Raw genomic sequence first — 24,357 nt, forward strand, 5'->3', positions numbered from 1 at the left:
CTGGCCATTTACCAGCTCTGGGATCTCAATTCCCTGGGCCGGGGGGCTCAAACTTCATTGTACCATGATCCCCAACCATGAAAATTACGACAGGATCCCCGGAGGTGGGACTGAAGGCTGAGTCTGCCTGCCTGTGCAGGGTGGCCAAAGTCGAAGCCACGGGAGGAGCAGTCAAAGTCCAAGAGCATCAGCCCTGGTGGGAGGCCTCTAAGCTGAGCCCCACCACCCAGAGCTAACGGCCTGGAGCTCTGGCCCTGGGCAGGGGGCTTTGGACTTCAGCTTTGGCCGAGGGCTGTGGGGCTCGGGCCAGGCCTCGTGACCCCATATCAATGGGGTCATGACCCACTTTGTGGTCCCGACCCACAGTTGAGAATCGCTGCCCTAGACGAATGACCCAAGCTGTGGCCCTTTCCTGGAGAGATGGGTCAAGATGCAGGTTTGACCCAGGGAGCGATTGCAGGCTGCCCTTGTAGAGGGTCTAGATGATCACATGCTGGAAAAGGCTGGAAAAAGCCAACCGTCTGCAGTCAGATGGCCTCCTCCAGCCATGGGGACAGCTCCAGCAAAATCTAGCACCGTGGCCTAGTATGTACAGCACTGGACTGAGACCACTCAGGGCGCCTGGGTTCTGTTCCTGACTCCAAGGTGACCCAGGGCGAGTCACTTCCTCACTCTGAGCCTCAGTTTCCCCATCGGTAAAATAAGGATATTTGATCTCTGCAAAGTGCTTTGAGCTGTACCTGTGACAAGCACTAGATAAGAGGCAGGGATGATATTCTTCTTCCAGATTAGATGCTGTGGGGGAGCCATCCCATGCCTCAGAGCGGGGCTTGCAGTGCTCAGCTAAGCCACATGTTCTCCCCAAAGCTGGGGGTCTGATGTGGGGAATGACAACCACATGCCCCGTCCTGCCTCAGCTCAGAGCCCACGGCACTCCTCAAAGCCAGGAGCTTTGGGATGGGGCCGTACCTCTCTGCCCCTGCTGAGGTCCTGTGACCCCACGGCCACGCACCCCAGGATGGGACTCTGGAAGACTGGGCCCCCCATGTTGGCTCAGGGATAGTCTCTTGCTGCTGCCCAATCATAACCAACCTGCCACAGGTTCTGATCTAGTCCCTAGTGCTACCCAATCACCACCACCCAGCTTGATACTGTCCAATCGCGCCCCCACCCAGGTGCCACCCAATCACACCTCCTCCCTGGGGTGCCACCCAATCACATCTCCTCCCCCTGGTGCCACCCAATCACACTTCCTCCCTGCGGTGCCACCCAATCACACCTCCTCCCCCAGGTGCCACTCAATCACACCTCCTCCCCCAGGTGCCACCCAATCACACCTCCTCCCTGGGGTGCCACCCAATCACACCTCCTCCCCGGGGTGCCACCCAATCACATCTCCTCCCCCTGGTGCCACCCAATCACACCTCCTCCCTGGGGTGCCACCCAATCACACCTCCTCCCTGGGGTGCCACCCAATCACACCTCCTCCCCCAGGTGCCACCCAATCACACCTCCTCCCTGGGGTGCCACCCAATCACACCTCCTCCCTGGGGTGCCACCCAATCACATCTCCTCCCCCTGGTGCCACCCAATCACACCTCCTCCTCCAGGTGCCACCCAATCACACCTCCTCCCTGCGGTGCCACCCAATCACATCTCCTCCCCCTGGTGCCACCCAATCACACCTCCTCCCTGCGGTGCCACCCAATCACACCTCCTCCCCCTGGTGCCACCCAATCACACCTCCTCCCCCAGGTGCCACCCAATCACACCTCCTCCCTGGGGTGCCACCCAATCACACCTCCTCCCCCAGGTGCCACCCAATCACACCTCCTCCCTGGGGTGCCACCCAATCACACCTCCTCCCCCAGGTGCCACCCAATCACACCTCCTCCCTGCGGTGCCACCCAATCACATCTCCTCCCCCTGGTGCCACCCAATCACACCTCCTCCCCCAGGTGCCACCCAATCACACCTCCTCCCTGGGGTGCCACCCAATCACACCTCCTCCCTGCAGTGCCACCCAATCACACCTCCTCCCCCTGGTGCCACCCAATCACACCTCCTCCCCCTGGTGCCACCCAATCACATCTCCTCCCCCTGGTGCCACCCAATCACACCTCCTCCCCCAGGTGCCACCCAATCACACCTCCTCCCTGGGGTGCCACCCAATCACACCTCCTCCTCCAGGTGCCACCCAATCACATCTCCTCCCCCTGGTGCCACCCAATCACACCTCCTCCTCCAGGTGCCACCCAATCACATCTCCTCCCCCTGGTGCCACCCAATCACACCTCCTCCCCCTGGTGCCACCCAATCACACCTCCTCCCCCTGGTGCCACCCAATCACATCTCCCTGGGGTGCCACCCAATCATGCCCCACCCTGCTGTCGTCCAATCACGTGCCTCCCTTTGCCACTACCCAGTCATGCCCCGCCCCCCAGCCCAAGGGACAGCTAATCTCCTCCAACGTGGCACCGCCCAATGGGGCCTTGGGGGGGGGGGGCATGGCCACTCTAGCCTCCCTTCCCGGGACTCTATGGTGCAGAGTCGCGCTCCCCAGCCTCTCTATGGCTGGGCCCCGGGCCCCGCCTCCTCCTCAGTGCGCGCGCGCGCGGGGGAGCGTTTGCGACCTTCCCCGCGAGCCCCTCCCCTCCCCCTTGGCGTTTGCGGCAGCGCTCGGCGCCGGGGCGGTTGGGCGCGCGCGGTTGCTAGGGTCGCTTTACGGCCCGGCGATGGCGGAGGGAGAGCGGGCGGAGCAGAGCGGAGGCCCCGGGCGGACCCCCCGGGAGGGGGAGGCAGGGGCGCCGGAGCGGGCGGAGACCCTCAAGTGCCAGGCCAACGAGTACTTCAAAGGTAGCGGGGGGCTGCCACATAGGGAGCCATGGGCGGGAAGCGGTGGGGGGAGGGGCTGCCAGATAGGGAGCCATGGGGGGAGGGGCTGCCACATAGGAGCCATGGGCGGGAAGCGGTGGGGGGAGGGGCTGCCAGATGGGGAGCCATGGGGGGGAGGGGCTGCCACATGGGGAGCCGTGGGGGGGAGGGGCTGCCACATGGGGAGCCGTGGGGGGGAGGGGCTGCCACATGGGGAGCTGTGGGGGGGGAGGGGCTGCCACATGGGGAGTTGTGGGGGGGGAGGGGCTGCCACATGGGGAGCCATTGGAGGGGGGAGTCAGGGAAGGGACCCCTAGATGGAGACCCAGAGACTATGTGGCAGGGATGACTGGGCGAGGACCCTGCCAGCTGGGAAGGGCTACCAGAGAATGAGCCCTGTGGGGGCAAGCAGAGAAGATGGTAGGTAGTCGGAGGCAGCCTGGCCTAGTGGTTAGAACAGTGTGTGCTCTAGTCATGGGGTCCAAGGCCAGAAGGGACCCCTGGGAACAAGTATCCTGACCCCTCGTATTGCACAGGACAGGGAACCACCCCCAAATAATTCCTAGGGCAGATCTCTTTGAAACCCATCCCATCTTGATTTAAACCTGGGGGATTGATTGTAGGGTGTAGTCATTAGAGCTGGGGACTGACGCCTGGTTTTTGTTCCTGGCTGTGCCACTGGCCTGTGGGGTGACCATAGACAGGAAATTTTCCTGCTCTGTGCCCCAGTTTCCCTATCTGTAAAATGGGGTTAATGATATTGACCTGCCTAGTACAGTGTTCTGAGAGCTCCTGATGAAAAGCACTAGCGAAGAGCTCAAGATTTTCATCCTCGCTATTGATTGTTGCGCTCAGGACAGAGGCCTCATGCAAGCAGTGGAGACTTGGCCCCTTTGGAACTCCGTTTGCGAGGGAAGTGGGGCAACAGGAAGGGCATTATGGCTTAAGAGCAAATGCTTTCCCCTTCTGTTGCTCTTTATTCAGGATATCCAAGTCGTTTGCAGATTTGTTAATTAGCTGCTACATCGCCCTAGGGTGAGGGAAGTGACTTATTCAGGGTCACCTAGGCAGTCTGTAGCAAAGTAGAGAGTAGAACCCAGGAGTTCCAGTGCAAAGTTCTCTCTTGTAATCACGGAGGCCTGCTCTGCACTTGAACGTTTTACCGTTACCATTATTGTGACTCAGGAAGTGATTTTTTTTTTTTTTGTAAATGGGGTTGTGCTGCTCTAACAGTGCTGGTACATTTGAAGTGATTCAGTTTTGATAATACTCATCATTGGGCTAGTAAATCAGAATAAAGGGGCCAAGCTAGGAAAGGGCCTCAGGATGTGTGGGTGTGGAGGGGGGATGGAGGAACAAGGTCAGCATAGTGAGCTGTTGATGGGTTAGTGTTAGAGGAGATGTTGGTCTGTCAGAGGGATTGGTTTTCTACACAGGGCGCTATCTGGAATAGCTGTATAGTGGAATCAGTTTAAAACAAAACCAAAACCAGTGCAAACCTCATGCATGAACTCTTATTTCCATTCAAGCCAGGGTCACTTCAGCTGTTCTTAGATCGGTTACGAATCAGATTAAATTAACCAGAAGCAAGGCCCTCTTAGGTCAAGTGTCCACACAGCAGTGTGCATGGGTTTAACTACATTGGTATCCAGTGTAACTTTAACCAATGCAACATTTTTGTCTAGACAGATCCTTATTCCAGATTAAAATCATTCACACACAGTTATTCTGGATTCGCTGTTCTGTTTTAAATCCACATCCTCCCTTATTCTGAAGTTCTTGTGGAGATAAGTGCTTATTCTGAAAAGAGAGTGCCTTTTTCCAGAGCAGTTTGATCTCTTTTGGAACGGGCTTAGGCCAAGCCGCAGCAAGACCCTCTTGTTCTAGGAATAGTGGGCGCACGTATGGAGTTATTCCTGGATGGCTGCTCTGCTTTAAATTTACACCCTACCTAATTCTAAAGTAACTTTCATGTGGAAACAAGTCCTGAGGTGAGGGATGTACTGTCTGATGCAACAGAGGACATATTCCCTCAGGGCTGGATAATAGCGAATGAGATGAAATAAATCAGTGGAGCAAGCTACTGGCAGGAGAAGGAAGGCCTTGCGGATGCGTGTTGCAAATAGGGTACTGGTTCCCATAGGCTCTGAAGGCTTTGGGAGTGGCCTGGCCTCTCCTGGGAGGGATGTGCAGACAAGTGATTTCTCTAGCGACTGTCTGTGTCCTGCCCTCCGGGAGTTGCCTTAAGAGACACCTGCTGTACGGTACAGTCCAAAAGCCGACATGGCCTTCTTGGAAGTGGCCCTGTGTGTGAGCTCTTTAAGGCCCCTTGTCCTTAGGCCTGAGTGTCTTGTGTCCATGGGAGTTTCTGGTAAAAAGAGCCCATCTTGAGAGCCCAACTTTGAAAGCTTTCCAGCAGGAGAGAGCCTCCTTTCTTCCTTGCTCTTTGTCAGTCGTTTCTTTTCACTTTAACCCTTCACTCTGCAGGCAGCCCATCTTGGAAAGCCTGGAAGCCAGGGCCCAACCCTCAGGCACCGCTTTTACCTTTAGATATAATCCCACTGAAGCAGGAGGGAGGATTGTGAAGAAATCTGCACTTCCTGTCCTGGAATGTACATAAAACTTGGCATCGCTGCCCGCTAGGGGAACCAGGACGTACCAGACTGAGTCGGACCCAGTGGGAGATAGTTCCGGCTTCCCATCTCTCCACAGTGGTCAGCGCTGGTAATGTGAAAGTGTTCCAGGTGCACAGTTAACTGATGAGCCTGTGCTCTTTGGTTAACATGCACAGTTACACCCAGCTCCCCCACCTCCATGCGCTGCTGCCTCTGAATCAGAGGCAGCAGCGTGGAGGGCAGGCAGGAACTGGTGTGCACGGTTATACGATTACATAACTAACTGCATTTTAACATTCCTACTCAGCATCAGTTGTTTCCGAGGAAGATACAATGATGGAATTACCTGATCAGAACAGAGACTTCTTCCCTCTCTGTTAGCGATTGGCTCTTGCCCTGAAACAAGAGGCTCATAGCACTTCTACAGATCTTTTGACTCCAGCCTTACCAAAGAGTGGAGAGAGAGAAGTTTTTCTATCTAGATGCTGTTCCCTGGCTTAGTGTATAGTGAGAGCGAGTGATCAGGTATGTCTGTGCAAGAGTTGCAGCCCCTTTGCACGCGCACATGCACACACACGCATGAGTTGTGAGTGCTCCCGGGTTGTTCAAAGGAGTTGCCATAAAGACTGAAGTTAAATGTGTGGTGGAAAGATGACCCAGTGATCATGGTTCTCTAGTTTAGTACTGTAGCGACTGAGATTCACACATTGTGTCTCCATGCTAGTGGGGAAATGAGCACAGCTGTGCCTCATTGCAGGATTGTGAGGGTATGTAAACTAAAGACTGGGAAGTGCTTTGAAATCTAGGGATAAAAGGTATTACCAGGAAGAGAGGTATTACCATGTGCCAAGAGGATCAGAGCCCTAGCTTCCAAGGGGTGGCTAGTTAACGTGTAATGGTATTGTTTAGTGTTTCGGGGAGAGGAAGGGGGGAAGATGCATCATCCCATCTTAAAGGTAAAATTAAGTAATTGATTTTCAGTCCTGAAGGTATCCAGCCTCTTATGCAGGTTCGTATTTTGGGTTTGATACAACTTCAGGTCTGTGATTTGTAACAAACCTGCCACTAGGGGCTTCCTTTGCAGGCCTTTAAGCTATACAGAATTAATTTCTGGAGACTTCACTGCTACGAATGTGTCAGTGATTTCAGAGAAAAGCACAAAATCAGTCAAGGGCCTGGAGGGGCAAATTAGAGAGGGAAACTTGACTAATTTGACCAATTGACAGGTTGGGGGCGGTGCATAATTACCTAGTGGAGTCCATGGCAGAGGATGTTACTGCAACAAGAGGGGATGAAAGAAAGCAAGGGGTGAGTATCAGGGTGAAGATTTCTGCCCTTGGCAGTTGAACTTAACAGGATCTCAACCCACGGAAGGAAAGAAAATTGTATTGGGCCTGGACAAAGTCCTGGAGTAATCACCGTAGTGAAGGGACAGCCTGTGCCCTGTAGTGGATTCAGTGGAGATCTAGAAGCTTGTGCCCTTTAGGCATGTTAGATAGTGGTTAATTCAATAGTCATGTAACATCATCAAATATGATCCGTTACACAACTATTCGATAGTCTCTGGTGGTGGGGCCGGCAGCCAGTGTGCTTCTGGCCTCACTCCTGGGGAGCCCCCTGCCACCCTGAGGGAGGCAACAAGGGGGAGGCAGGTAGTTCAGCAGAGCAGGAAAGCGGGCTCCCCCTGCTTATCGGCTCCCCCCTCCCCTATGTTGCTGCCTCTGATAGAGAAGCAGCAGCACAGGCAGGGGGAGGGAGAAGCGACTTGTGTGCGCTGATACACACAGGGAACTGGCTTGAAAGTCAGCTTCCCCCTCTGATATAGAGGCAGCAAGGGATGTGTGAGCATGTTGATAAGATTAACTAATAAGCCCAGGCTTATCGGTTAATCGGGTGTTCGACTACATGACGTCCCTAGTGCTCTTCACTGTTTCACTGACCTCCATGGTGATCAGTGACCTCATTTAAAAGGGGATTGCTAGGGGGATGGGAGTGCCCAGGGATGTGTCCATGCTAGGTTGCTCTGCGTGGAAGGGGATGCCAGCCAGCCAGCGAGTGTTTCAAATATAGCAGCTGCTGAATCCTGTGGGAAAGCAACAGCCAGCCAGGGCTCTGGCTGGGTGCCTAGTCCTCAGCAAGGGACACAGTCTCCAGGCTTTTCTCTAGCTCTGGGCACTCCAGGCTCTGCCAGGTATTTTGGGGGACTGTTGTGTGGTGGCTTCAGCAGGATCTCTCTGACAGAAGTGGTCGACGCATGAGATGGAGTTAGTGGGCATAGCAACCATGCTGTGTGTTGTCAGCAGGCAAATGGGTGTGCTTTCTCCATATGCTGTCCCAGCCCTGTGCAGATAGTTGGTTCCGCAGGAAGGTCATGGGCTCAGATCAGTGGCAGAAAGGCTCGGCCAATTAGCGTCTCTTACGCTGATTAGGTGCACTGCGTGTATGCTTGTGACAAGGTACCAGCACATTCAACATCAACACGTTCCCTACAAAGAATCAGATATTTATGGGGTGGAGCAACTTACATATTGCCCTTCTGTGCTTCAGGACATCTGTTTGTTACCTCCCCTTTGCTCCTGTTGTCTCAGACAAAACATCCCCCTTTATCCCTTCTGTTAACCAGCATATGCTCTGTTGGGGTTGACCTAGGCTAGCTTTCTGGGATGTTTACGTGAACTTCCACCTGTCTGGGTGGTTCAGCATTAGAATAAATTGTCCAGGGAGGTTGTGGAATCTCCCATTATTGGAGATACTTAAGAGCAGGTTAGACAAACGCCTGTCAGGGATGAACTAGATATTACTTATCCAAGTCCCCTGCACTCATCGCTGGTCTTAGATGATCTCTCGAGAGCCTGTGATCTCTCGGAGTATTGTGTCTTGGCCACACTAGCTGTTTCTTTGCCAAGTTCATGTGGGATGATGAACTTGTGAGCAAGCCCCGTCTTGTTGACAAAATCAGTCTTTGGCTCCTAGCGTGGCCTGGTTTTATTTACCGTGGTCCAGCTCTCAGGCCAGGAGCTCTACCAGAGAAAATCAACCTAAAAGATCCGCAGCTCCAGCGACGAGAATAGCATAGCTGGAGTCGATGTATCTTAAGTTGAATTTCTGCAGCATTCCCATTGCGGGAGGTTGATGGGAGAAACTCTCCTGTTGACTTTCCTTACTCCTCGTCACCCTGTGGAGTACCCAGCAGTCGATTTAGTGGATCCTTATTAGTCCTGCTAAATCGAACCTCGGAAGATCGATTTCAAGAGCGTCGATCTTGGGGTAAGTGTAGACCTGGCCTCTGAGGTCTTGCCCCATGCTGCAGAGGCGCTCTCTCTCTGTGTTTCATTCCCCTGCTTTTTCTCATTTTGGGGGGATGTTTATCCATCATTCCAGAAAAGCATAATTCATGGATTGGAGTCCCCATTCGCAGATTCATGTCCCATCTGTCCTTTGGTCTTCACAGTCCCACATATGAGCCGTAGACAGGTATTAGTTTCCAATTTAGTTTCCATAGGGTGGGCCTGGGAATGTTAGGTCTGGACCTGTGACTGAAGGATGTAATAATATGATGGAGCATTGGAGGGACTCCCCATACCTAAAATATTTACTTTTATGGAATATGGAATAACATAAGAATACCTAGTAATCACCCACGGTTGTGTGATAAGTATCTAACCCTTGTCTATTACCACGGCTTTGTTGATAGTCAAGCCAAACCTTTTCCAGTCTGCTGCTGTCATTTTGCCATTTTCTTTGATAACGCATCCAGCAGCACTGTTCCATTAGGGACATGACGGTGACCTCCTGCACAGTCATGAGGATTAGCGTGAGTGTTCGGGCAGTAGGTTGTGAAGTGACACCCTCTGGAAGGCCCGCTAAGGTGTTTCTACCTCCTCTTGGATTCTATCTCCTCTAACGGTTGTTGAATTAGATTAGCCCTGGCTACCAAAGCACCCTCTGTGCTACTGTGTATGCAAATGTAATTGCATAATGTGGGAAATAACCTCATCATTGATGCTATCAGGAAGAATGAGTTCCGTGAATATGCTTAAGCCACTGGTTGGCCAGAGAGCATGTTTCCCGATTTGCATTGTGTTCTTTACCTTTACGCAGAACCCAGGGCAGGCTTGTTCATGCATTGGGAAATTAGACAATCCCAGTGCACAAACCAAATCATTTACTCGTACCACCTCCGTGACCAGTTCTTTCTGGCCCTTTTTTGTTGGGTTAATGTCAGTAGTCGGGTAGCTGTCACACAGCTGTGCCACAGGCCTGGCTGATTCAGAACCCATTTCTGTCACCAGGAACGCATCAGGCTAGTGTTGCCCCTAAGTGTTGTTTACTAACTTTCCTGCACCGTTGGCTTAATGTACCATTCTAAGCTTGGGTCCACCTTGGGATAACCATCCAAATTTGAATATTTTTACTCTTCCCGCTGTCCATGACTAGCACCCTGTCAGATTTAGCAAACTGTAAGAGATCTGGGGCAGTTCCTGAACCTGTGTTATAAAAGCTGTGCCACTTAAAAAGTGGGCAGATTATGTAGCCTTTTTTGTAACAAGCTTTGTTTGATTACTTCAATTACCCCGTCCCCCTACGCTGCCAGTGAAACATCATTATTTTCTAAACTATTGATCATTGAAAGGAGTGGTGGTGAGGTGTTTGGACCAGTGAGTAATCAGAAGTATGTTATCAACAGTTGTTGCATGTTGGTTAAGCAACAGGCTAATATGCCCCCATGTTTTCACTGCTTTTCCTACCCCATTGATGTTGCTGTTTGTTTTTAATTGTAGGTTTTCAATATATCCTGTATTCCATACAGGGATGCCAAGGGTGGAGCTTCCCAAGACGCCTGTGAAACTTTTTTCCCATCCCTGTTACTTTAAAGGATTTTGAAAATCCTTCCAATGCTATAACTGTACCCTAATCCCAGTCAAGTTGTTGGGGGCATTGCACGGGTGTAGCCCTACTGGTGAAATGTAATTTGTGTGGCACGTCCATCCCACATTTTCCAGGTATTCCGCGTTAGGATGTAGGGATGTGAACGACTAGTCAACTATACGATTAGCAAATGCTTATCGAATAGTTGACACACTAGTCAACTAGTTGCTTCCCCCCCACCCTTTGCTGCCTCTATCAGAAAGAGGCAGCAAGGAGCGGGGGAGAGAAGGGGTCTGGCAACACCGTGTGGAATCTGAGGCCAGACCCCAGACTCCTCGCGGCATTTCAAAGCAGCAGTGCCACATGGAGCCCAGGGTCAGCTGAGGACTCTGAGTCCCCAGCTGACCCTGGGCTCCGTGTGGTGCTGCCACTTTGAAATGCCACGGGAAGTGCTGGGCCAGCGGAGGATTGCTTAAGTCCCCCGCTGGCCCATGCTCCCCACAATGCTTTCGCCTATGAAGTGCTTCTGCCTTCAAAGGCGGAGGCGCCCTTAGGGACTGATCAAATAGTCAATGCAAATTGCCAGTTAATCTAAATTTAACATCCCAGGTAGGAAGATGCCCAATTCGGGCCATGTTTGCAAATGTGGGCATTCTGCTGACAGAGCAGTGCTAGTAGTAGAGTAAGTTGTGGCGATAAGGTCAGTAACATGGTTGGATGTGTCAGTAACAACCGCACATGATACATACGTTCGCTAATGCCTGGCGCCGTTACCCAGTTCCCGTCCATGAGGCCTTCTTCCAACTGGAGATAATGAATGCAAATGGATGCAATGCATGTACCCTCTACCGCAGAGATTCTCCAACTTCATTGGATTGCAAGCCTATCTGATAACCAAAATTACTGCACGACTCCGGGAGGAGGAGATTGAAGCCCGATCCCCACTGTCTTGTTTGGAGGGGGAGCTAAAACCCAAGCCCCACTGATGTGTGTAGGAAGGCCAAAGCCAAAGGCTTTTATCCCAAGTAGAGGGAGCTTGTCTAGCAAGTCTAAGCCAGGTCTTATGACTCCATTAAAATGGGGTTGTCGTGACCCTCTTTGGGGTCCCAACCCACAGTTTGAGAACCTCTGCTCTACATTGATAAAAATTACCCTGTATGTTTGAATGGTTCTTTCCATGTGGCTAATTAGTGCGCTGACAGCTTTCAGCCAATTGACTGCTCCCATGGGTCTGATCGCTTCTCGGCCTTTTGGCTGAGATCAAGTGTATTACGCAGAGTAAGGTTATCTCCCACTACTACTGCCATTGGATGTTCCACTCTTACATGTGTTATAACTGAGCTTTGCCCCTTCTCTCGCATTCCTGCCTCCTTCTCCTGAGCTCGCAGGGGGCCCATTTACAATGGGGAAGATAATTGCAGGTGTGCCAGTTTTCTGCAATAGTTCAGGTTCTGTTCAGGCTCGATCACAGTTTGACATGATCCTTGATTCTTTACTTATAATCAGCCCTCTTTCAGTTCCCCAATGAACATGGTTGGTTGCTTGATTGGGAACGTTCTCTGCACGGCTTAGGGCCGGAGCAGTGCAGCTCCATGCACTTTTAGGGGTAGGGTGCTGCTTGGACAGCGTAGCCTGATGGCCGTCTTCCTCCTCCTTACATTCGGAACAGTCCCTGTGGAATGAGCTTGGCTGGCTGCTTCCAGCACAGTGGGATTATTTGAAATTTCTACCTAAAGCCTCTGGTCACAAGACACGATTGGTTTATTTTTGGATGTTAGCCAGTCCCTCTTGCATGCTGGCTCACTGCCCCCGCACTCAGCACTGCTTGTATTCTGATTAATTTTGTGTCCTGGTAGGGGAACCCCCCCTTCCCAATTGCTTCTCCGTTTTTTTTTTAAAGCTGTGTAATTGTAAACTATGTTTGATGGCTCTACATTGGAAAGGACGCCCTTGGTTCTATCGCAAAGGCCAGTCAGTATTCCAATCCAACCCCAAGAAAAGTTCATCCTCTCTCCTGGGATTCTTCCCCCCCCTCTCCCCCCCCCACACACAGTCGAGTGTTTGGTTGGATTATCTCTCTGACCTTTGGGCTCAGCATCTAGAATGTTTCTTTCCTTCTTGCTCCGTTTTCCACATTGATGGCTATTTAGTATATCACCAAACAGAACATTGCGTGTATTCCACCATATTCATGCTTTTCCAATTAACTGTCAGACAGGCTAAGACCTACTGAAATCAAAGGTGGTCATTCGGTTCCAGGGTAGTAGTATCAATGTATGGGGTGATATGGACTGTAGGTCCAAATTTAGTAACTCTCCATACCAATTTGAAAAGTTTCTGTTTCATTTGCACATGGTTATCTTTTGAGAGAGTCTGTATTTAAACAAACACACAAAAAAGCCCAAGAGATGTAACACAGTTCAAGCCCAAACCTCCTTTAACAGCATGGTGTTTTTCCACCGAGGCTGGGTTCTCTCTTGATCAGGTACAGTAGTGGCCCCAGTTTGTTTATAATCTAATGTGGACTGAGCCATTCCCCCTCGAGGCATTTAATTTTGGGCGATGGGACAGTTTTAACCATTCGTTGGTCCCCGGCTGGATATTACTGGTTTCATCAAAGACTTGGTTCATTTTTGCTTTTCCTAACCCTAACCCAGTTTGTACTGCAGCTGGCCCATGGGCTGTGCCCAGCCAATATTTAAAGCTGTTTATCCTGCTTTTTGGGGCCAGTGCTGCAATAGCTTTCCCATCGGGGGGGATAGACTCGATTTTCCCATCTAGCCATAGGCCTTCCAAACAGTGTTTCATGTGGGCTAACCCCAGCTATGGTTTGGGTGACTGCAAATTCTCATGAGCATCCCTGGGAAAACCGGATCCCAGTGTGTTCCTAGTTCATTACATAACTCACATAACCCACTTTGAAAAGCTGTATTCATTCTTTTTACTTGTCCTGCAGCCTGTGGCATGGGACGTCCAGTGGTGAGGGAATACCAGCCTGAGTTCCCATGCTTTGGTACACGTGGTCAATAAGTCCTGGCTCGTTATTAGAATTGACACAGTGAGGTAAATCCCACCTGGGAAATATTTCTCGCATTTAGGGTTGTGGTAGGGATGTAAAATGTGCTGGCCCTGCTCCCATGGAGGAGGTTTCGCTTCAGGCTCTGCAGCCAGCTTCTCCTAGAGGAGCCAGCTTGTCACCTGCTGCAGGGGTGCACCAGCCGGGTCAGGCCCGCCACAGACAGGGGCTGCTCTGGCCACCTGGCTGAGAGGCAGCCTGAGGTGGCCCCAGGAGGCTGGAACAGCTCCCTGCCTGGGGTGAGGTGGGAGCTGCTCCAGCCCCTACTAGTTAACCATTTAATGTACATCCCTAGTTTGTGGTGACATTGCTACCTTGGTTTCTTTTGAGAAATCCTTCTGCCCCTTACTAAAACTCCCCAACAGTGAAAAACACAAACTGGTTCTTCCTAGATGTTACAGGCAGTATCTCTCCAATATCTGCCTGTATGCCCTGGAACGGTCACTTTGAAGCTTGATGCATTTGTTTGAATGATTTTGTTCCGCATGTGTGAAGCAGCGGTATCAGTGCACTTCTGCCTTCCCTCAGCCGTGGCCAGCAGTCTACCCTTTAATTTTTTTCTGTAGTTCCCCTCCAAGAGATTCCTGTGCCCAGCCACAAATAAATGTTGCAGTTGGTGTGGAATTTCTAAAACCCAGTCGTTCTTTGGATTGGGCAAGAGTAGTTTCTTTTAAATTATTATAATAATAATTCTGTTTTGAAGGGCATTCTGGAATCCGTTGCTGTAATAAGTCATCTTTTCCTTGTGTTTTCTGCAGCATTCATTGACCTCCCTGCTTTTCTCTCTCTCATTCTTCTCTTGCATCACAATGATGGTTACAGCTGCAGGTGTGGCTTCCCACTAAGGATCCTCAATTGCTGTTTTGGCTACTGTATCTTCATGTTCATTTCTACCACTGTAGCAATGAGGCTTTATTTAACCACTCTGATCGTTATAATTAGTTGCCAGCTTCTCTCCTCATTGCTATAGTAGCTTGTGTTTAATCTCAGACCTGTCCGTGCCGGTAAAGTTTATTATACTCCACCAGGGAATTCTAGCGCCTTTGACACAGTCCAAATTGGTTCTGATAATTATTTAGTTTGTTTTCCTTGCATCAGTTTTAGCAGTAGTATGAGTGTGGCTGCTTTTGCAAACTGTGGTCTCCCACTTAAATTGAAAATACTCTTGCAAGTTGCATGTCCCTGCAAATCTCAGAACTCTTCTTCCTGATAGTATGAGCTGCAGTCCATAAACCAGATGGTTTCCCCTTTCATCTGCTCCACAGGGGCGGTTTAGAAAATAGGATGTGCTGTTAATACTTTGTGGGGTTCACAGACCTGCTCTTGGCCAGTTAGGGTCACGCCTTCTATTGAGAGTCTTTGAAAGCAACCAATTGCCCCTATTAGAACTTGTTCACAATATAGCCTTGTTCGCACTCTCATCTCCTTCAGACAGTTTTCTTGACTCACCAGTTTCTCTAAGCAAAATACAGGACTATGTAGCACTTTAAAGACTAACAAGATGGTTTATTAGATGATGAGCTTTCGTGGGCCAGACCCACTTCCTCAGATCAAATAGTGGATCTGAGGAAGTGGGTCTGGCCCAGGAAAGCTCATCATCTAATAAACCATCTTGTTAGTCTTTAAAGTGCTACGCAGTCCTGTAGTTTGCTTCAGCTTCACCAGACTAACACGGCTACATTTCTATCAGTTTCTCTAAGGCACCATGGCTTTTAAGAAGAATTGTGCTCACTCCTGCGATTGCTTGTGCTTTCTGCAATGTCCAGTAGGCAGCAAAAGTGGCTTGGTTGCATATTCCCTATTTACTTTCATGGGCTGTTAAATACCATGCTAGTGGGTTCTCCCTGTGTCCAGCAGTTTCTCCCTGTGTCCAGTGTAATCATACTGACAAGGCAGAATTTTTTGTACACTGGGAAAGATCATTATTAGGAGCAGCAAGACAGGAGCCTCTCTTAATGCTCTTTTTTAAATTTTCCCAGGTATTACTTGCATGTCCACTGGTTTTTTTTAAGGCTCTCTTACAAAGGTCCTGCTTTTCTGCATATCCTACAATAAACACCCAACAAAAATGCGTAAGCCCTGCCATGATTCAGTGTCCATTGGCATGGGAAGGGTTACAGTACATCCCACTTATTCTTTGGCAATTGATCCACCTGCTCTATTGCGTGTAATTCCCAAGGACTGTCCCCGTTTCTTCGTAATTGGGACTTCGAAAGGTTACGTTTTAGGTCTGGTGCTTGACAGAACAGCAGCAAAGGCTGCACTAAGTTTTCACAGTCTTTTCCTGTCCCGCTTGCTGCTAAGACCCAATGCGCATGCTGCAGTGTTCGCCCGGTTTGTGAAAGTCTCTTTTTCTCATCGCCGTATGAAGTCTGGTCGGTGCATCGTCATCATAGCCGGAGGTAAAACGACACGGGGGTGCTTGAAACACACAAGGGATTTGAGACAGAGAATCTGGGATCAGGGCAAGCTCTGAGCATCATTTCTTGTGTCAAATACAGGGAAGCACTTTATTTTGGGGGGGGGGGGTGGTTAACAGCAGCAGCACCGGTTAAGCTGCTAATACAAGAGCCCCTCGCTTGGCTGTTTTATTTAGTTTTTGGTAATTGTCAGTCTCCATGTCCCGCCTGGATTCTTTACTGGCCAGATGGGGGCAGCAATAGATGGTTGAATAGCTTCCGCTAAGCCCTCGTTTTTCCAGTTCTGTGTCCTGGTGTAAGGATTCTTTTGCTTCTTGGGGGATCAGATCTTGTTTAATGTATTGGGGGGGAATATCTCCTTCTAATATAACTAGGGTCTGTTCTTTTCCTATGGTTAGGGGATCTTTAGCCCACCTATCTGGTATTTCAGTCCCCCATGCTTTCCATCCCTCCGGTGGGAAGAGTTGCTTTTTAGTTTGATGGCCGTAACTGCTTGTGTCGCTAGGATCAGACTGCCATCTTCAACTCCCTCCTTTATGGACATTGCCTGAGGTGTGGTCGGGAAATCTGTCATGATTTCTGGTTGGTTTACAGTTTGCCCCAATTAGATGCCAAACTCAAGAGGTAGCATCGCTGCTTCATATTGTGTATTAACCCCGATAGACCCTGTCTTGGTAGGGAATCTTTCACCAGGTAGTTTCAATATCTACCTGGAACAACTGGGATTCCGTGTCTAGAAAATGAACAAGGCCCTCGCCGACGCGCTTGTGGGGACGCTTGCAAACACCCACGTTCCTGGCTTGTTGACAGACGCGTTCTGAATTGCGGGGTGGGCTGTCCATCCTTCATTTGCCAGGGCTTCGCTAAGTCTGGTTGTGAATGCAGCAGCTTCAGTTATGGGCTTCTTTCTCATAGCTTTTTCTTCCTCCTTTGGCTCTGTCGAGTATGCCTGTCTGTAACTGGGCCTGCAGCTTTTCAGCCTCTCCTCTGAGACTGTGACTTTTCCCTCAGCAGCACACCTGTCCCTGAAGCGGAACCACCCTCCACAGCAGTTTGGGTTGGCCCAGCTCTGCAGAGCTACACGGCTCCCATCCACCTTCCTTTTCTGCACGTCTGCCTCTGCTAACTCCGTAATTCCTCCAGCCCCAGCGTCAGGGAGTATATTCCAGACCCTCAGATTTCCTCTGGTCCAGCTGCGTTCGCCGTTCATTCATAGACCGTTCCTCCTGCTGCTTCCCAGCTGATTCTTCGTGTCCCAACCATTCAAAGGCATGTGTCCGCTTTTGTCCTCACACCAAGCTTATACCCATTCAGCCACGCCCAAAGACCATAACTGCAACATGGTTTCCTTCAAAAACACCTGCTATGTCTCTCCACATTCTGCTGACACACGGGAGGTTTTATCCTTTCTTCCTGTTGGGCCGGGGCCTCTCCAGGGAGTTTTGCAATTCCCTGTGATGTTCCTAGGTTGGAAGATCATTGGAAAATGGTTTTGAGTTACCCAAGTGATCTTTTGAGCAACAATATAATCAGCCCCAACTGTGTGGGTACTCAAAGTCTAGTAGTATTAAAAAAAAAAAAAAAAGAGCAATTGCTCCTCCTCCAAATGGTTTCCCACAGCTTGTATCCTCAGCAAAATTCGTTAACATTTTCTGATGGCTCCCATGAGAGCATTTAGTCCGTTAACATTTACGTGTTAGCCTCCTTCACAGATTCCAGATGTTTCCCCACTGCCCTGTTTGAACCTGTGTTCGCTTTGCACGCCTGCATACATGTGTGTTCTCTGTGTGCTGTCTCTGCTCTGCACACAGAATGACTTCAGCGGACCTCAGTGGCGCTATGTGGAAAGACCGGAGGCTAGGTTCAGTGGCAGAAAGGCTCGGCCAGGTTTATTGTCTACAAATCATGTTATCAGCATCCCATACACTGCACGGGGGCCCAGCATGCATGCTGACGGCAAGGGACCGGCACATTCAATTTCAAGTCCCTAAACCAGTACAAAGAAGGGGAACTGTGTCGATATTTATGGGATGAAACTAAACTTCTGTTACCTTCCCTTCTGTCGGACCATCTTCTCTTGTGCTCGGTTGGGCTGGACCTAGGGTTGGCTACATGAACACCTAGTGCAAGGGTGGCCAACCTGAACCTGAGAAGGAGCCAGAATTTACCGATGCACATTGCCCAGTAGCAATAGTTCTTTGTCACCAGCCCTGCTAATTCCCCCACACCACTCTCAGCGCATCCTGCCCACGGGCAGCCCCACCGGTCAGCGCCGCTGCCTCCTTTTCCTCCTGCCCACTGGGATCCGCTCTCTCTCAGTGGGAGATACTGGAAGGGGAAAGCAGGGGTGTGACAGGCTCAGTGGAGAGGGTCGGAAGTCCTGGGGGGGAAAGGGTGGAGGGGAACAGCGCCTAGGGCAGAGCTGGGGGTTGAACAGTGAGCACCCTCTGGCCCAGTGAAAACTTGGCACCTGTAGCTCCAGCCCTGGATTTGGTACCTGTGCAAGGAGCCGCATGTGGCTCTGGAGCCACTGGTTGGCCACCCCGACCTAGTGCCTTTGCCAGGGTTGTGGACTGCTGGAAGACAGGGCCCGACTCTGGCTCCTAGCATGGCCTGGTTTTGCTGATTGGCCCCTGGCTCTCTGCTTCAGGGTCTTTCTCTCTCTCCTCCACGGTGCCCCCGAATGCCTCTCTGAGGGGCTAGGGGGCAGATGATGAAGACTCAGAGGTTTTATCTTTTTGTCTGAGATCCGGTGTAGCTCTGCGGAGCGGGGCCAACCAGCCTGCTATTGTGTGGTTCTGCTTCAGGGGGTGGGGTAGGATGGGCTCCCTGGTCGTATTCTGGCAAAGCCGTCGGGCTGGCGGGTGAAGGGGGAGCCAGCTCTGGGGGGCGGGCTTCACAGCTGGAGAAATGCAGGTCCCGGAGGGCTGTGGGGAGTCCTGGGGCTTATGATGGGCCCTTAGTTGCCAACTTCACAGTGGGGCGGCGCTGCGGGAGAGGGAAAGGTGCTCGGGGACGCCCTCTGGAAGCCTGGCTGGTGGGGAACCTCAGTTCTGCTGACTCGTGTCCTCGACCCCCACCAGCGCTTGGGAGCTGTGGGCAGCCTCTTCCTGCCATGGCTGCCCCCGAATGGATCTGTTACCCCCCGAGAATGCTCCTGTCTCCCAAGTCCCTCAGTGCAGCTCGGTTCTACTCACCCCAGAGCCCACTGACACCCCTCCCCCCCGTCTCTGCCCTGCTCCCCCAGGCAAGGACTACGAGAATGCTGTGAAGTATTACAGCGAGGCCATCGACCTGAATCCCACCAATGCCATCTACTACGGCAACCGCAGCCTGGCCTACTTGCGGACAGAGTGCTATGGCTACGCCCTGGCCGATGCCACCAAGGCCATCGAGCTGGACAAGAAGTACATCAAAGGCTACTACCGGCGGGCTACCAGCAACATGGCCCTGGGCAAGTTCAAGGCGGCCCTGCGCGACTACGAGACGGTGAGTGCGAGCAGGGGGCGGTGCGGGGCTCTGGGTTCCCTCCGACTTCACAACGCCCCGTGTGCCTCCTGCCTGTGGTGACACCTGGCCGCCCACCCCAGAGTGCTGGGAGTCACCTGGGTGCAGCTGAGAGGAGAAAGAGCCTTGGAGGGCATCTGTAGCAAGGATGGGGGTGGGGCACAGGTGGGAGTGGGATGAAACTGAGCCGAGGACTCTTCAGCCCCCGTCCTGGGGCATGTTTGCCATCGGTCAGGCCTGCTAGGCTGTGGAACAGTCTCCCTGGGGAAAGGTGGCAGTCCCGTGGGTTGGCTCCCAAAGGTGCCCTGAAGGCCAGAAAAACAGCTTCCTGCGCCTTCTTCTTTCTTCCCCTACATGTGCCCACGTCCCACCTGCTCTTTGCAGCTGAGAGCAAGGCCCGTGCCCATGGCGCTCCACACCCTACTTTGCTGCATGATGCAGAGATAGGGGCCATTTCTTCACCCCCTCCTGAGCTCGCTGCAGGGCTGTATTGCTATTGTGCTGTAAGACGCTGGTGTGATACCTGTCCGGCTGGCTGGAAGCACGCTTGCCTCTCCGCCTTTGACTGGAGCTGGCAATCCGGAGTCAGCCATTGCGGGATGGAAACGCCCCTCCCTAAGCCATTACAGTTCATTTATGTCCCATCCTTGCTGTGCTTTCAAAGGTCCAGATCACTGACAGACTGACCCCAGGCTCCATCGGGCCAGGCTCAAAAGCCGTTGACTCTGTCGAGGGACCTGCCCTTGCTGTGCGGAGCCTGGGGGCTGGGTTAGAAGGGATGCGGCAGATCCTGGCACTGGAGATCATAAAATAGAATTGTAGAACTGGAAGGGATCTCGAGAGGTCATCAAGTCCAGTCCCCTGCCCTCACAGCAGGACCCAGCACCGACTAGATCATCCCTGAGAGATGTCTATCCAACCTGCTCTTTAATATCTCCAGAGATGGAGATTCCACAACCCCCCAGGCAATTTATTCCAGTGTTTAACCACCCTGACAGGTGGGAAGTTTTTCCTAATGTCCAACCTAAACCTCCCTTGCTGCAGTTTAAGCCCAGTGCTTCTTGTCCTGTCCTCAGCGGCCAAGGGGAACAATTTTTCTCTCACCTCCTTGTAACATCCTTTTAGATACTTGAAAATCGCTATCATTTCCCCTCAGTTTTCTCTTTTCTAAACTAAACAAGCCCAGTTCCTTCAGTCTGACCTCATAGCTCATGATTTCTAGACCTTTAACCATTTTTGTTGCTCTTCTCTGGCCCTTCTCCAATTTTTCCACATCTTCCTTGAAATGCGGTGCCCAGAACTGGATACAACACTCGAACGGAGGCCTAACCAGTGCAGAGTAGAGCGGCAGAATGACTTCTCATGTCTTGCTCACCACACTCCTGTTCATGCAGCCCAGAATCATGTTTGCTTTTTTTGCCACAGTGTGACACTGTTGGCTCATATTTAGCTTGTGGTCCACTACAACCCTTTCTGCAGGACTCCTTCCTAGAGAGTCGCTTCCCATTCTGTATGGCTACGTCTACACTGGCCCCTCTTCCGTAAGGGGCATGTAAATTTCAAGAGTCGTCGTAGGGAAATCCGCGGGGGATTTAAATATCCCCCGCGGCATTTAAATAAAAATGGCCGCCGCTTTTTTCCGGCTTTTAAAAAAGCCGGAAAAGAGCGTCTAGACTGGCCCCGATCCTCCGGAAAAAGCGCCCTTTTCCGGAGGGTCTTATTCTTACTTTGAAGTAAGAATAAGACCCTCCGGAAAAGGGCGCTTTTTCCGGAGGATCGGGGCCAGTCTAGACGCTCTTTTCCGGCTTTTTTAAAAGCCGGAAAAAAGCGGCGGCCATATTTATTTAAATGCCGCGGGGGATATTTAAATCCCCCGCGGATTTCCCTACGACGACTCTTGAAATTTACATGCCCCTTACGGAAGAGGGGCCAGTGTAGACGTAGCCTATGTGTGAGACTGACTGTTTCTTCCTCAGCGGAGCACTTTGCATTCGTCCTTATTCCACTTCATCGTATTTACCTCAGACCATTTCTCTAGTTTGTCCAGGTCATTTTGAGTAATGACCCAATCCTCCAAAGCACTTGCAACCCCTCCCAGATTGGTATCATCTGCAAACTTAATAGGCATCCTCTCTATGCCAATATCTAAATCGTTAATGAAGGTCCTGAACAGAACCAGTCCCAGAACTGACCCCTGCAGAACTCCACTTGTTATATCCTTTTAGCATGACTGTGAACCATTAATAACTACTCTGAGAACGGTTATCCAGCCAGTTATACACCCACCTTATAGTAGCCCAATCTGTGTTGTATTTCCCTAGTTTATCGATAAGAAGGTCATGCAAGACCATATCAGTTGCTTTACTAAAGTCTAGGTATACCACATACATCACATCTCCCTTATGGACAAGGCTTTTTATCCTATCACAGAAAGCTATCGGACTGGTTTGACATGATCTGTTCTTTACAAATCCATGCTGGCTGTTACCTATCACCTTATCTTCCGGGTGTTTGCAGATAATGGATCAAGAAATTAAGGAATTTATCTTCCCTGGCATAGAAGTTAAACTGACTGGGCTGTAGTTTCCTGGGTTGTTCTTATTTCCCTATTTATAGATGGGCACTAGATTTGCCCTTTTCCAGTCTTCTGGTATCTCTCCTGACTTCCATGATACCTCCTCTATCAGCTCCTTGAGTATTCTAGGATGTATTTCATCAGGCCCTGGTGACTTGCAGACATCTAACTTTTCTAAGTGATTTTTAACTTTTAAATCTACCCCCTTCCCACTAGCATGCACTATGTTAGGCATCTCGTCACCATCCATCTTCTTGATGAAAACCGAAACCAAGTCATTAAGCACCTCTGCAATTTCCACGTTTCCTGTTATTGTTTCTCCCTCTTTGCTGAGCAAAGGGCCTACCCTGTCCTTGGTCTTCCTCTTGCTTCTTACATATTTGTAGAATGTCGTCTTGTTACCCTTTATGTCTCTAGCTAGATGGAGCTTATTATGTGCCTTTGCCTTTCTAGTCTTGCCCCTGCATACTTGCGTTGTTTGCTTATATCCTTTGACCAAGTTTCCATTTTTTATGAGACTCCTTTTTGATGCTTAGATCAGCAAGCTCTCCTGGTTGATCCAAGGTGGCCTCCTGCCATACTTTGTCTTTCCTACGCAGTGGAATAGTTTGCTTTGGGCCTTTAATAATGTCTCTTTGAAAAACTGCCAGCTCTCTTCAGTTGTGTTTCCTCTTAGTCTTGCTTCCCATGGGACCTTACCTACCAGCTTTCTAAGTTTACTGAAATCTGCCTTACTGAAATTAATTGTCTCTATTTTGCTGTACTCCCTTCGTGATTCTACGGAATGGTAGAACTCTGATTTCCTGATCACTTTCACCCAAGCTGCCTTCCTCTTCCAAACTTTCAACCAGTTCCTCCCTATTTGTTAAAATCAACCGTAGAACAGCCTCTCCCCAGTGGCTTTCTCAACCTTCTGAAATAAAAAATTGTCTCCAGTGCAGTCTAAGAACTTACTGGATGATCTGTGCCCTGCTGGGTTAGTTTCCCAGCATTTGTCTGGGTAGGTGAAGTCCCCCATCACCACCAAATCCTGCGCTTTGGATGATTTTGTGAGTTGTTTAAAAAAATGCCTCATCCATCTCTTCTTCCTGGGTAGGTGGTCTGGAGTAGACCTCGAGCATGACATCACCCTTGTGGGTTCCTGGGTGTCTGTGAGGTCCCCCGGAGGGATGTAGTACAGGATGTAGTTGGGAGAGGTGGGGGCTTGGCTGATTGTACCTCTTGGGCATTAATAGTTTGTGTGCTTGCTTCCTAAATGCCAGTGGTCTTTGCCTCTCCCTGGCTTAGTCTGACGGTGGCTCCTCCATGACCCCCCCTTTCTCCCCAGCAGTGTTGTTCATGCCACTCGGCTCTCCCAAGCCATAATGATGGGGCCAATTAAGGGGTTTGCTGTGATTTCACTGGGTGACAGTAAGCAGTGTGCCCTGCGCTACAAAGCTAGCAGTAGAACCCACGAGTCTGGCCACTAGCCTAATGCCAAGCCTTGCGTGTCCCGGTGCCCTGCCTTGGCAGCCCTCTGTCGGCCTTCCCGTCCCTTTCTCCTGCCTGCCTGGCATGGGCCTGTGAGCAACTCTGTGCTCTCCCTTCCCAGGTGGTGAAGGTGAAGCCCAACGACAAAGATGCCAAGATGAAGTACCAGGAGTGCAACAAGATTGTGAAGCAGAAGGCGTTTGAGCGCGCCATCGCCAGCGAGGAGCACAAGCGCTCCGTGGTCGACTCCCTGGACATAGAGAGCATGAGTGAGTGGGCTCAGGCCCGGGGGCCTGGCTTCTCTGGGCAGGGGGATTCCACAGGGGCTGGGGCACAGCTGGCTAGCCTGGAGGAGGAGCTGTCCCACAGCAGCCATGAGACCCAAAGAGCTAACGGGACCCCGCATGTCGCAACGGGGGGGATAGTGAGCAGGGCTGGGAGGGGATTTTCCCTCCGTACCCAGCCTTGGTGAGCCATTGCTGGACCGTGCGGCCGGCTCTGGTGCTGCATTTTAAAAGGGATGTTGCAGAACTTTCGAAGGGATGGAAAAAGCCAGGGAACCTGTTGGAGAAGTGTCTGGTAGGATCTCCGGGCAGATGCTGGCTGAGAGCACAGCAGGGGCCTGAAATGGCCCTGGAAGTGAAGGGCTCTGACGTCTGCGGGGACAGGCAGGCCGGAACCGATGGCTGGCAGGGAAGCCGGAGAAATTCCAGCTGGAGAGAGAGCCCAAGTGTTGACCAGTGCAGGTGATTAACCAGGGGACAAAGCGCCGGGGGAGTGGTGCGTTTTCCCGGTCGGGCCGACGTCTCAGTCGCACACAAGTGCAGGGCCTTTGCTGTGCAAGTCCGACTGGGGGGCTTTTGGCCATCTGGGCTGCGCTAGGGATCAGGCAGCGGTTGAAAGGCTGTCGGCTCTGAAGCTGATTCCCCGTGGCTGGTATCCACGTTGCCC

At 51.2% G+C, this 24,357-nt stretch overlaps 1 protein-coding gene across 1 annotated transcript in view; it reads left to right on the plus strand.

Moving 5' to 3' along the window:
* The first annotated feature begins 2,642 nt into the window (after positions 1-2,642).
* The window catches only part of PPP5C (protein phosphatase 5 catalytic subunit), a 50,685-nt gene continuing 28,970 nt past the window's right edge, over positions 2,643-24,357 (plus strand). The window contains exons 1-3 of the mRNA XM_075915268.2: positions 2,643-2,856; positions 19,102-19,343; positions 23,528-23,675. Coding sequence (XP_075771383.1) covers positions 2,736-2,856; positions 19,102-19,343; positions 23,528-23,675 — 511 coding nt within the window. The 5' untranslated portion in view covers positions 2,643-2,735. The remainder of the gene's footprint in view (positions 2,857-19,101; positions 19,344-23,527; positions 23,676-24,357) is intronic.

Source organism: Pelodiscus sinensis, chromosome 18 (assembly GCF_052426305.1).
Source record: "Pelodiscus sinensis isolate ZL-2025 chromosome 18, ASM5242630v1, whole genome shotgun sequence".
NCBI classification, from domain to species: domain Eukaryota; kingdom Metazoa; phylum Chordata; order Testudines; family Trionychidae; genus Pelodiscus; species Pelodiscus sinensis.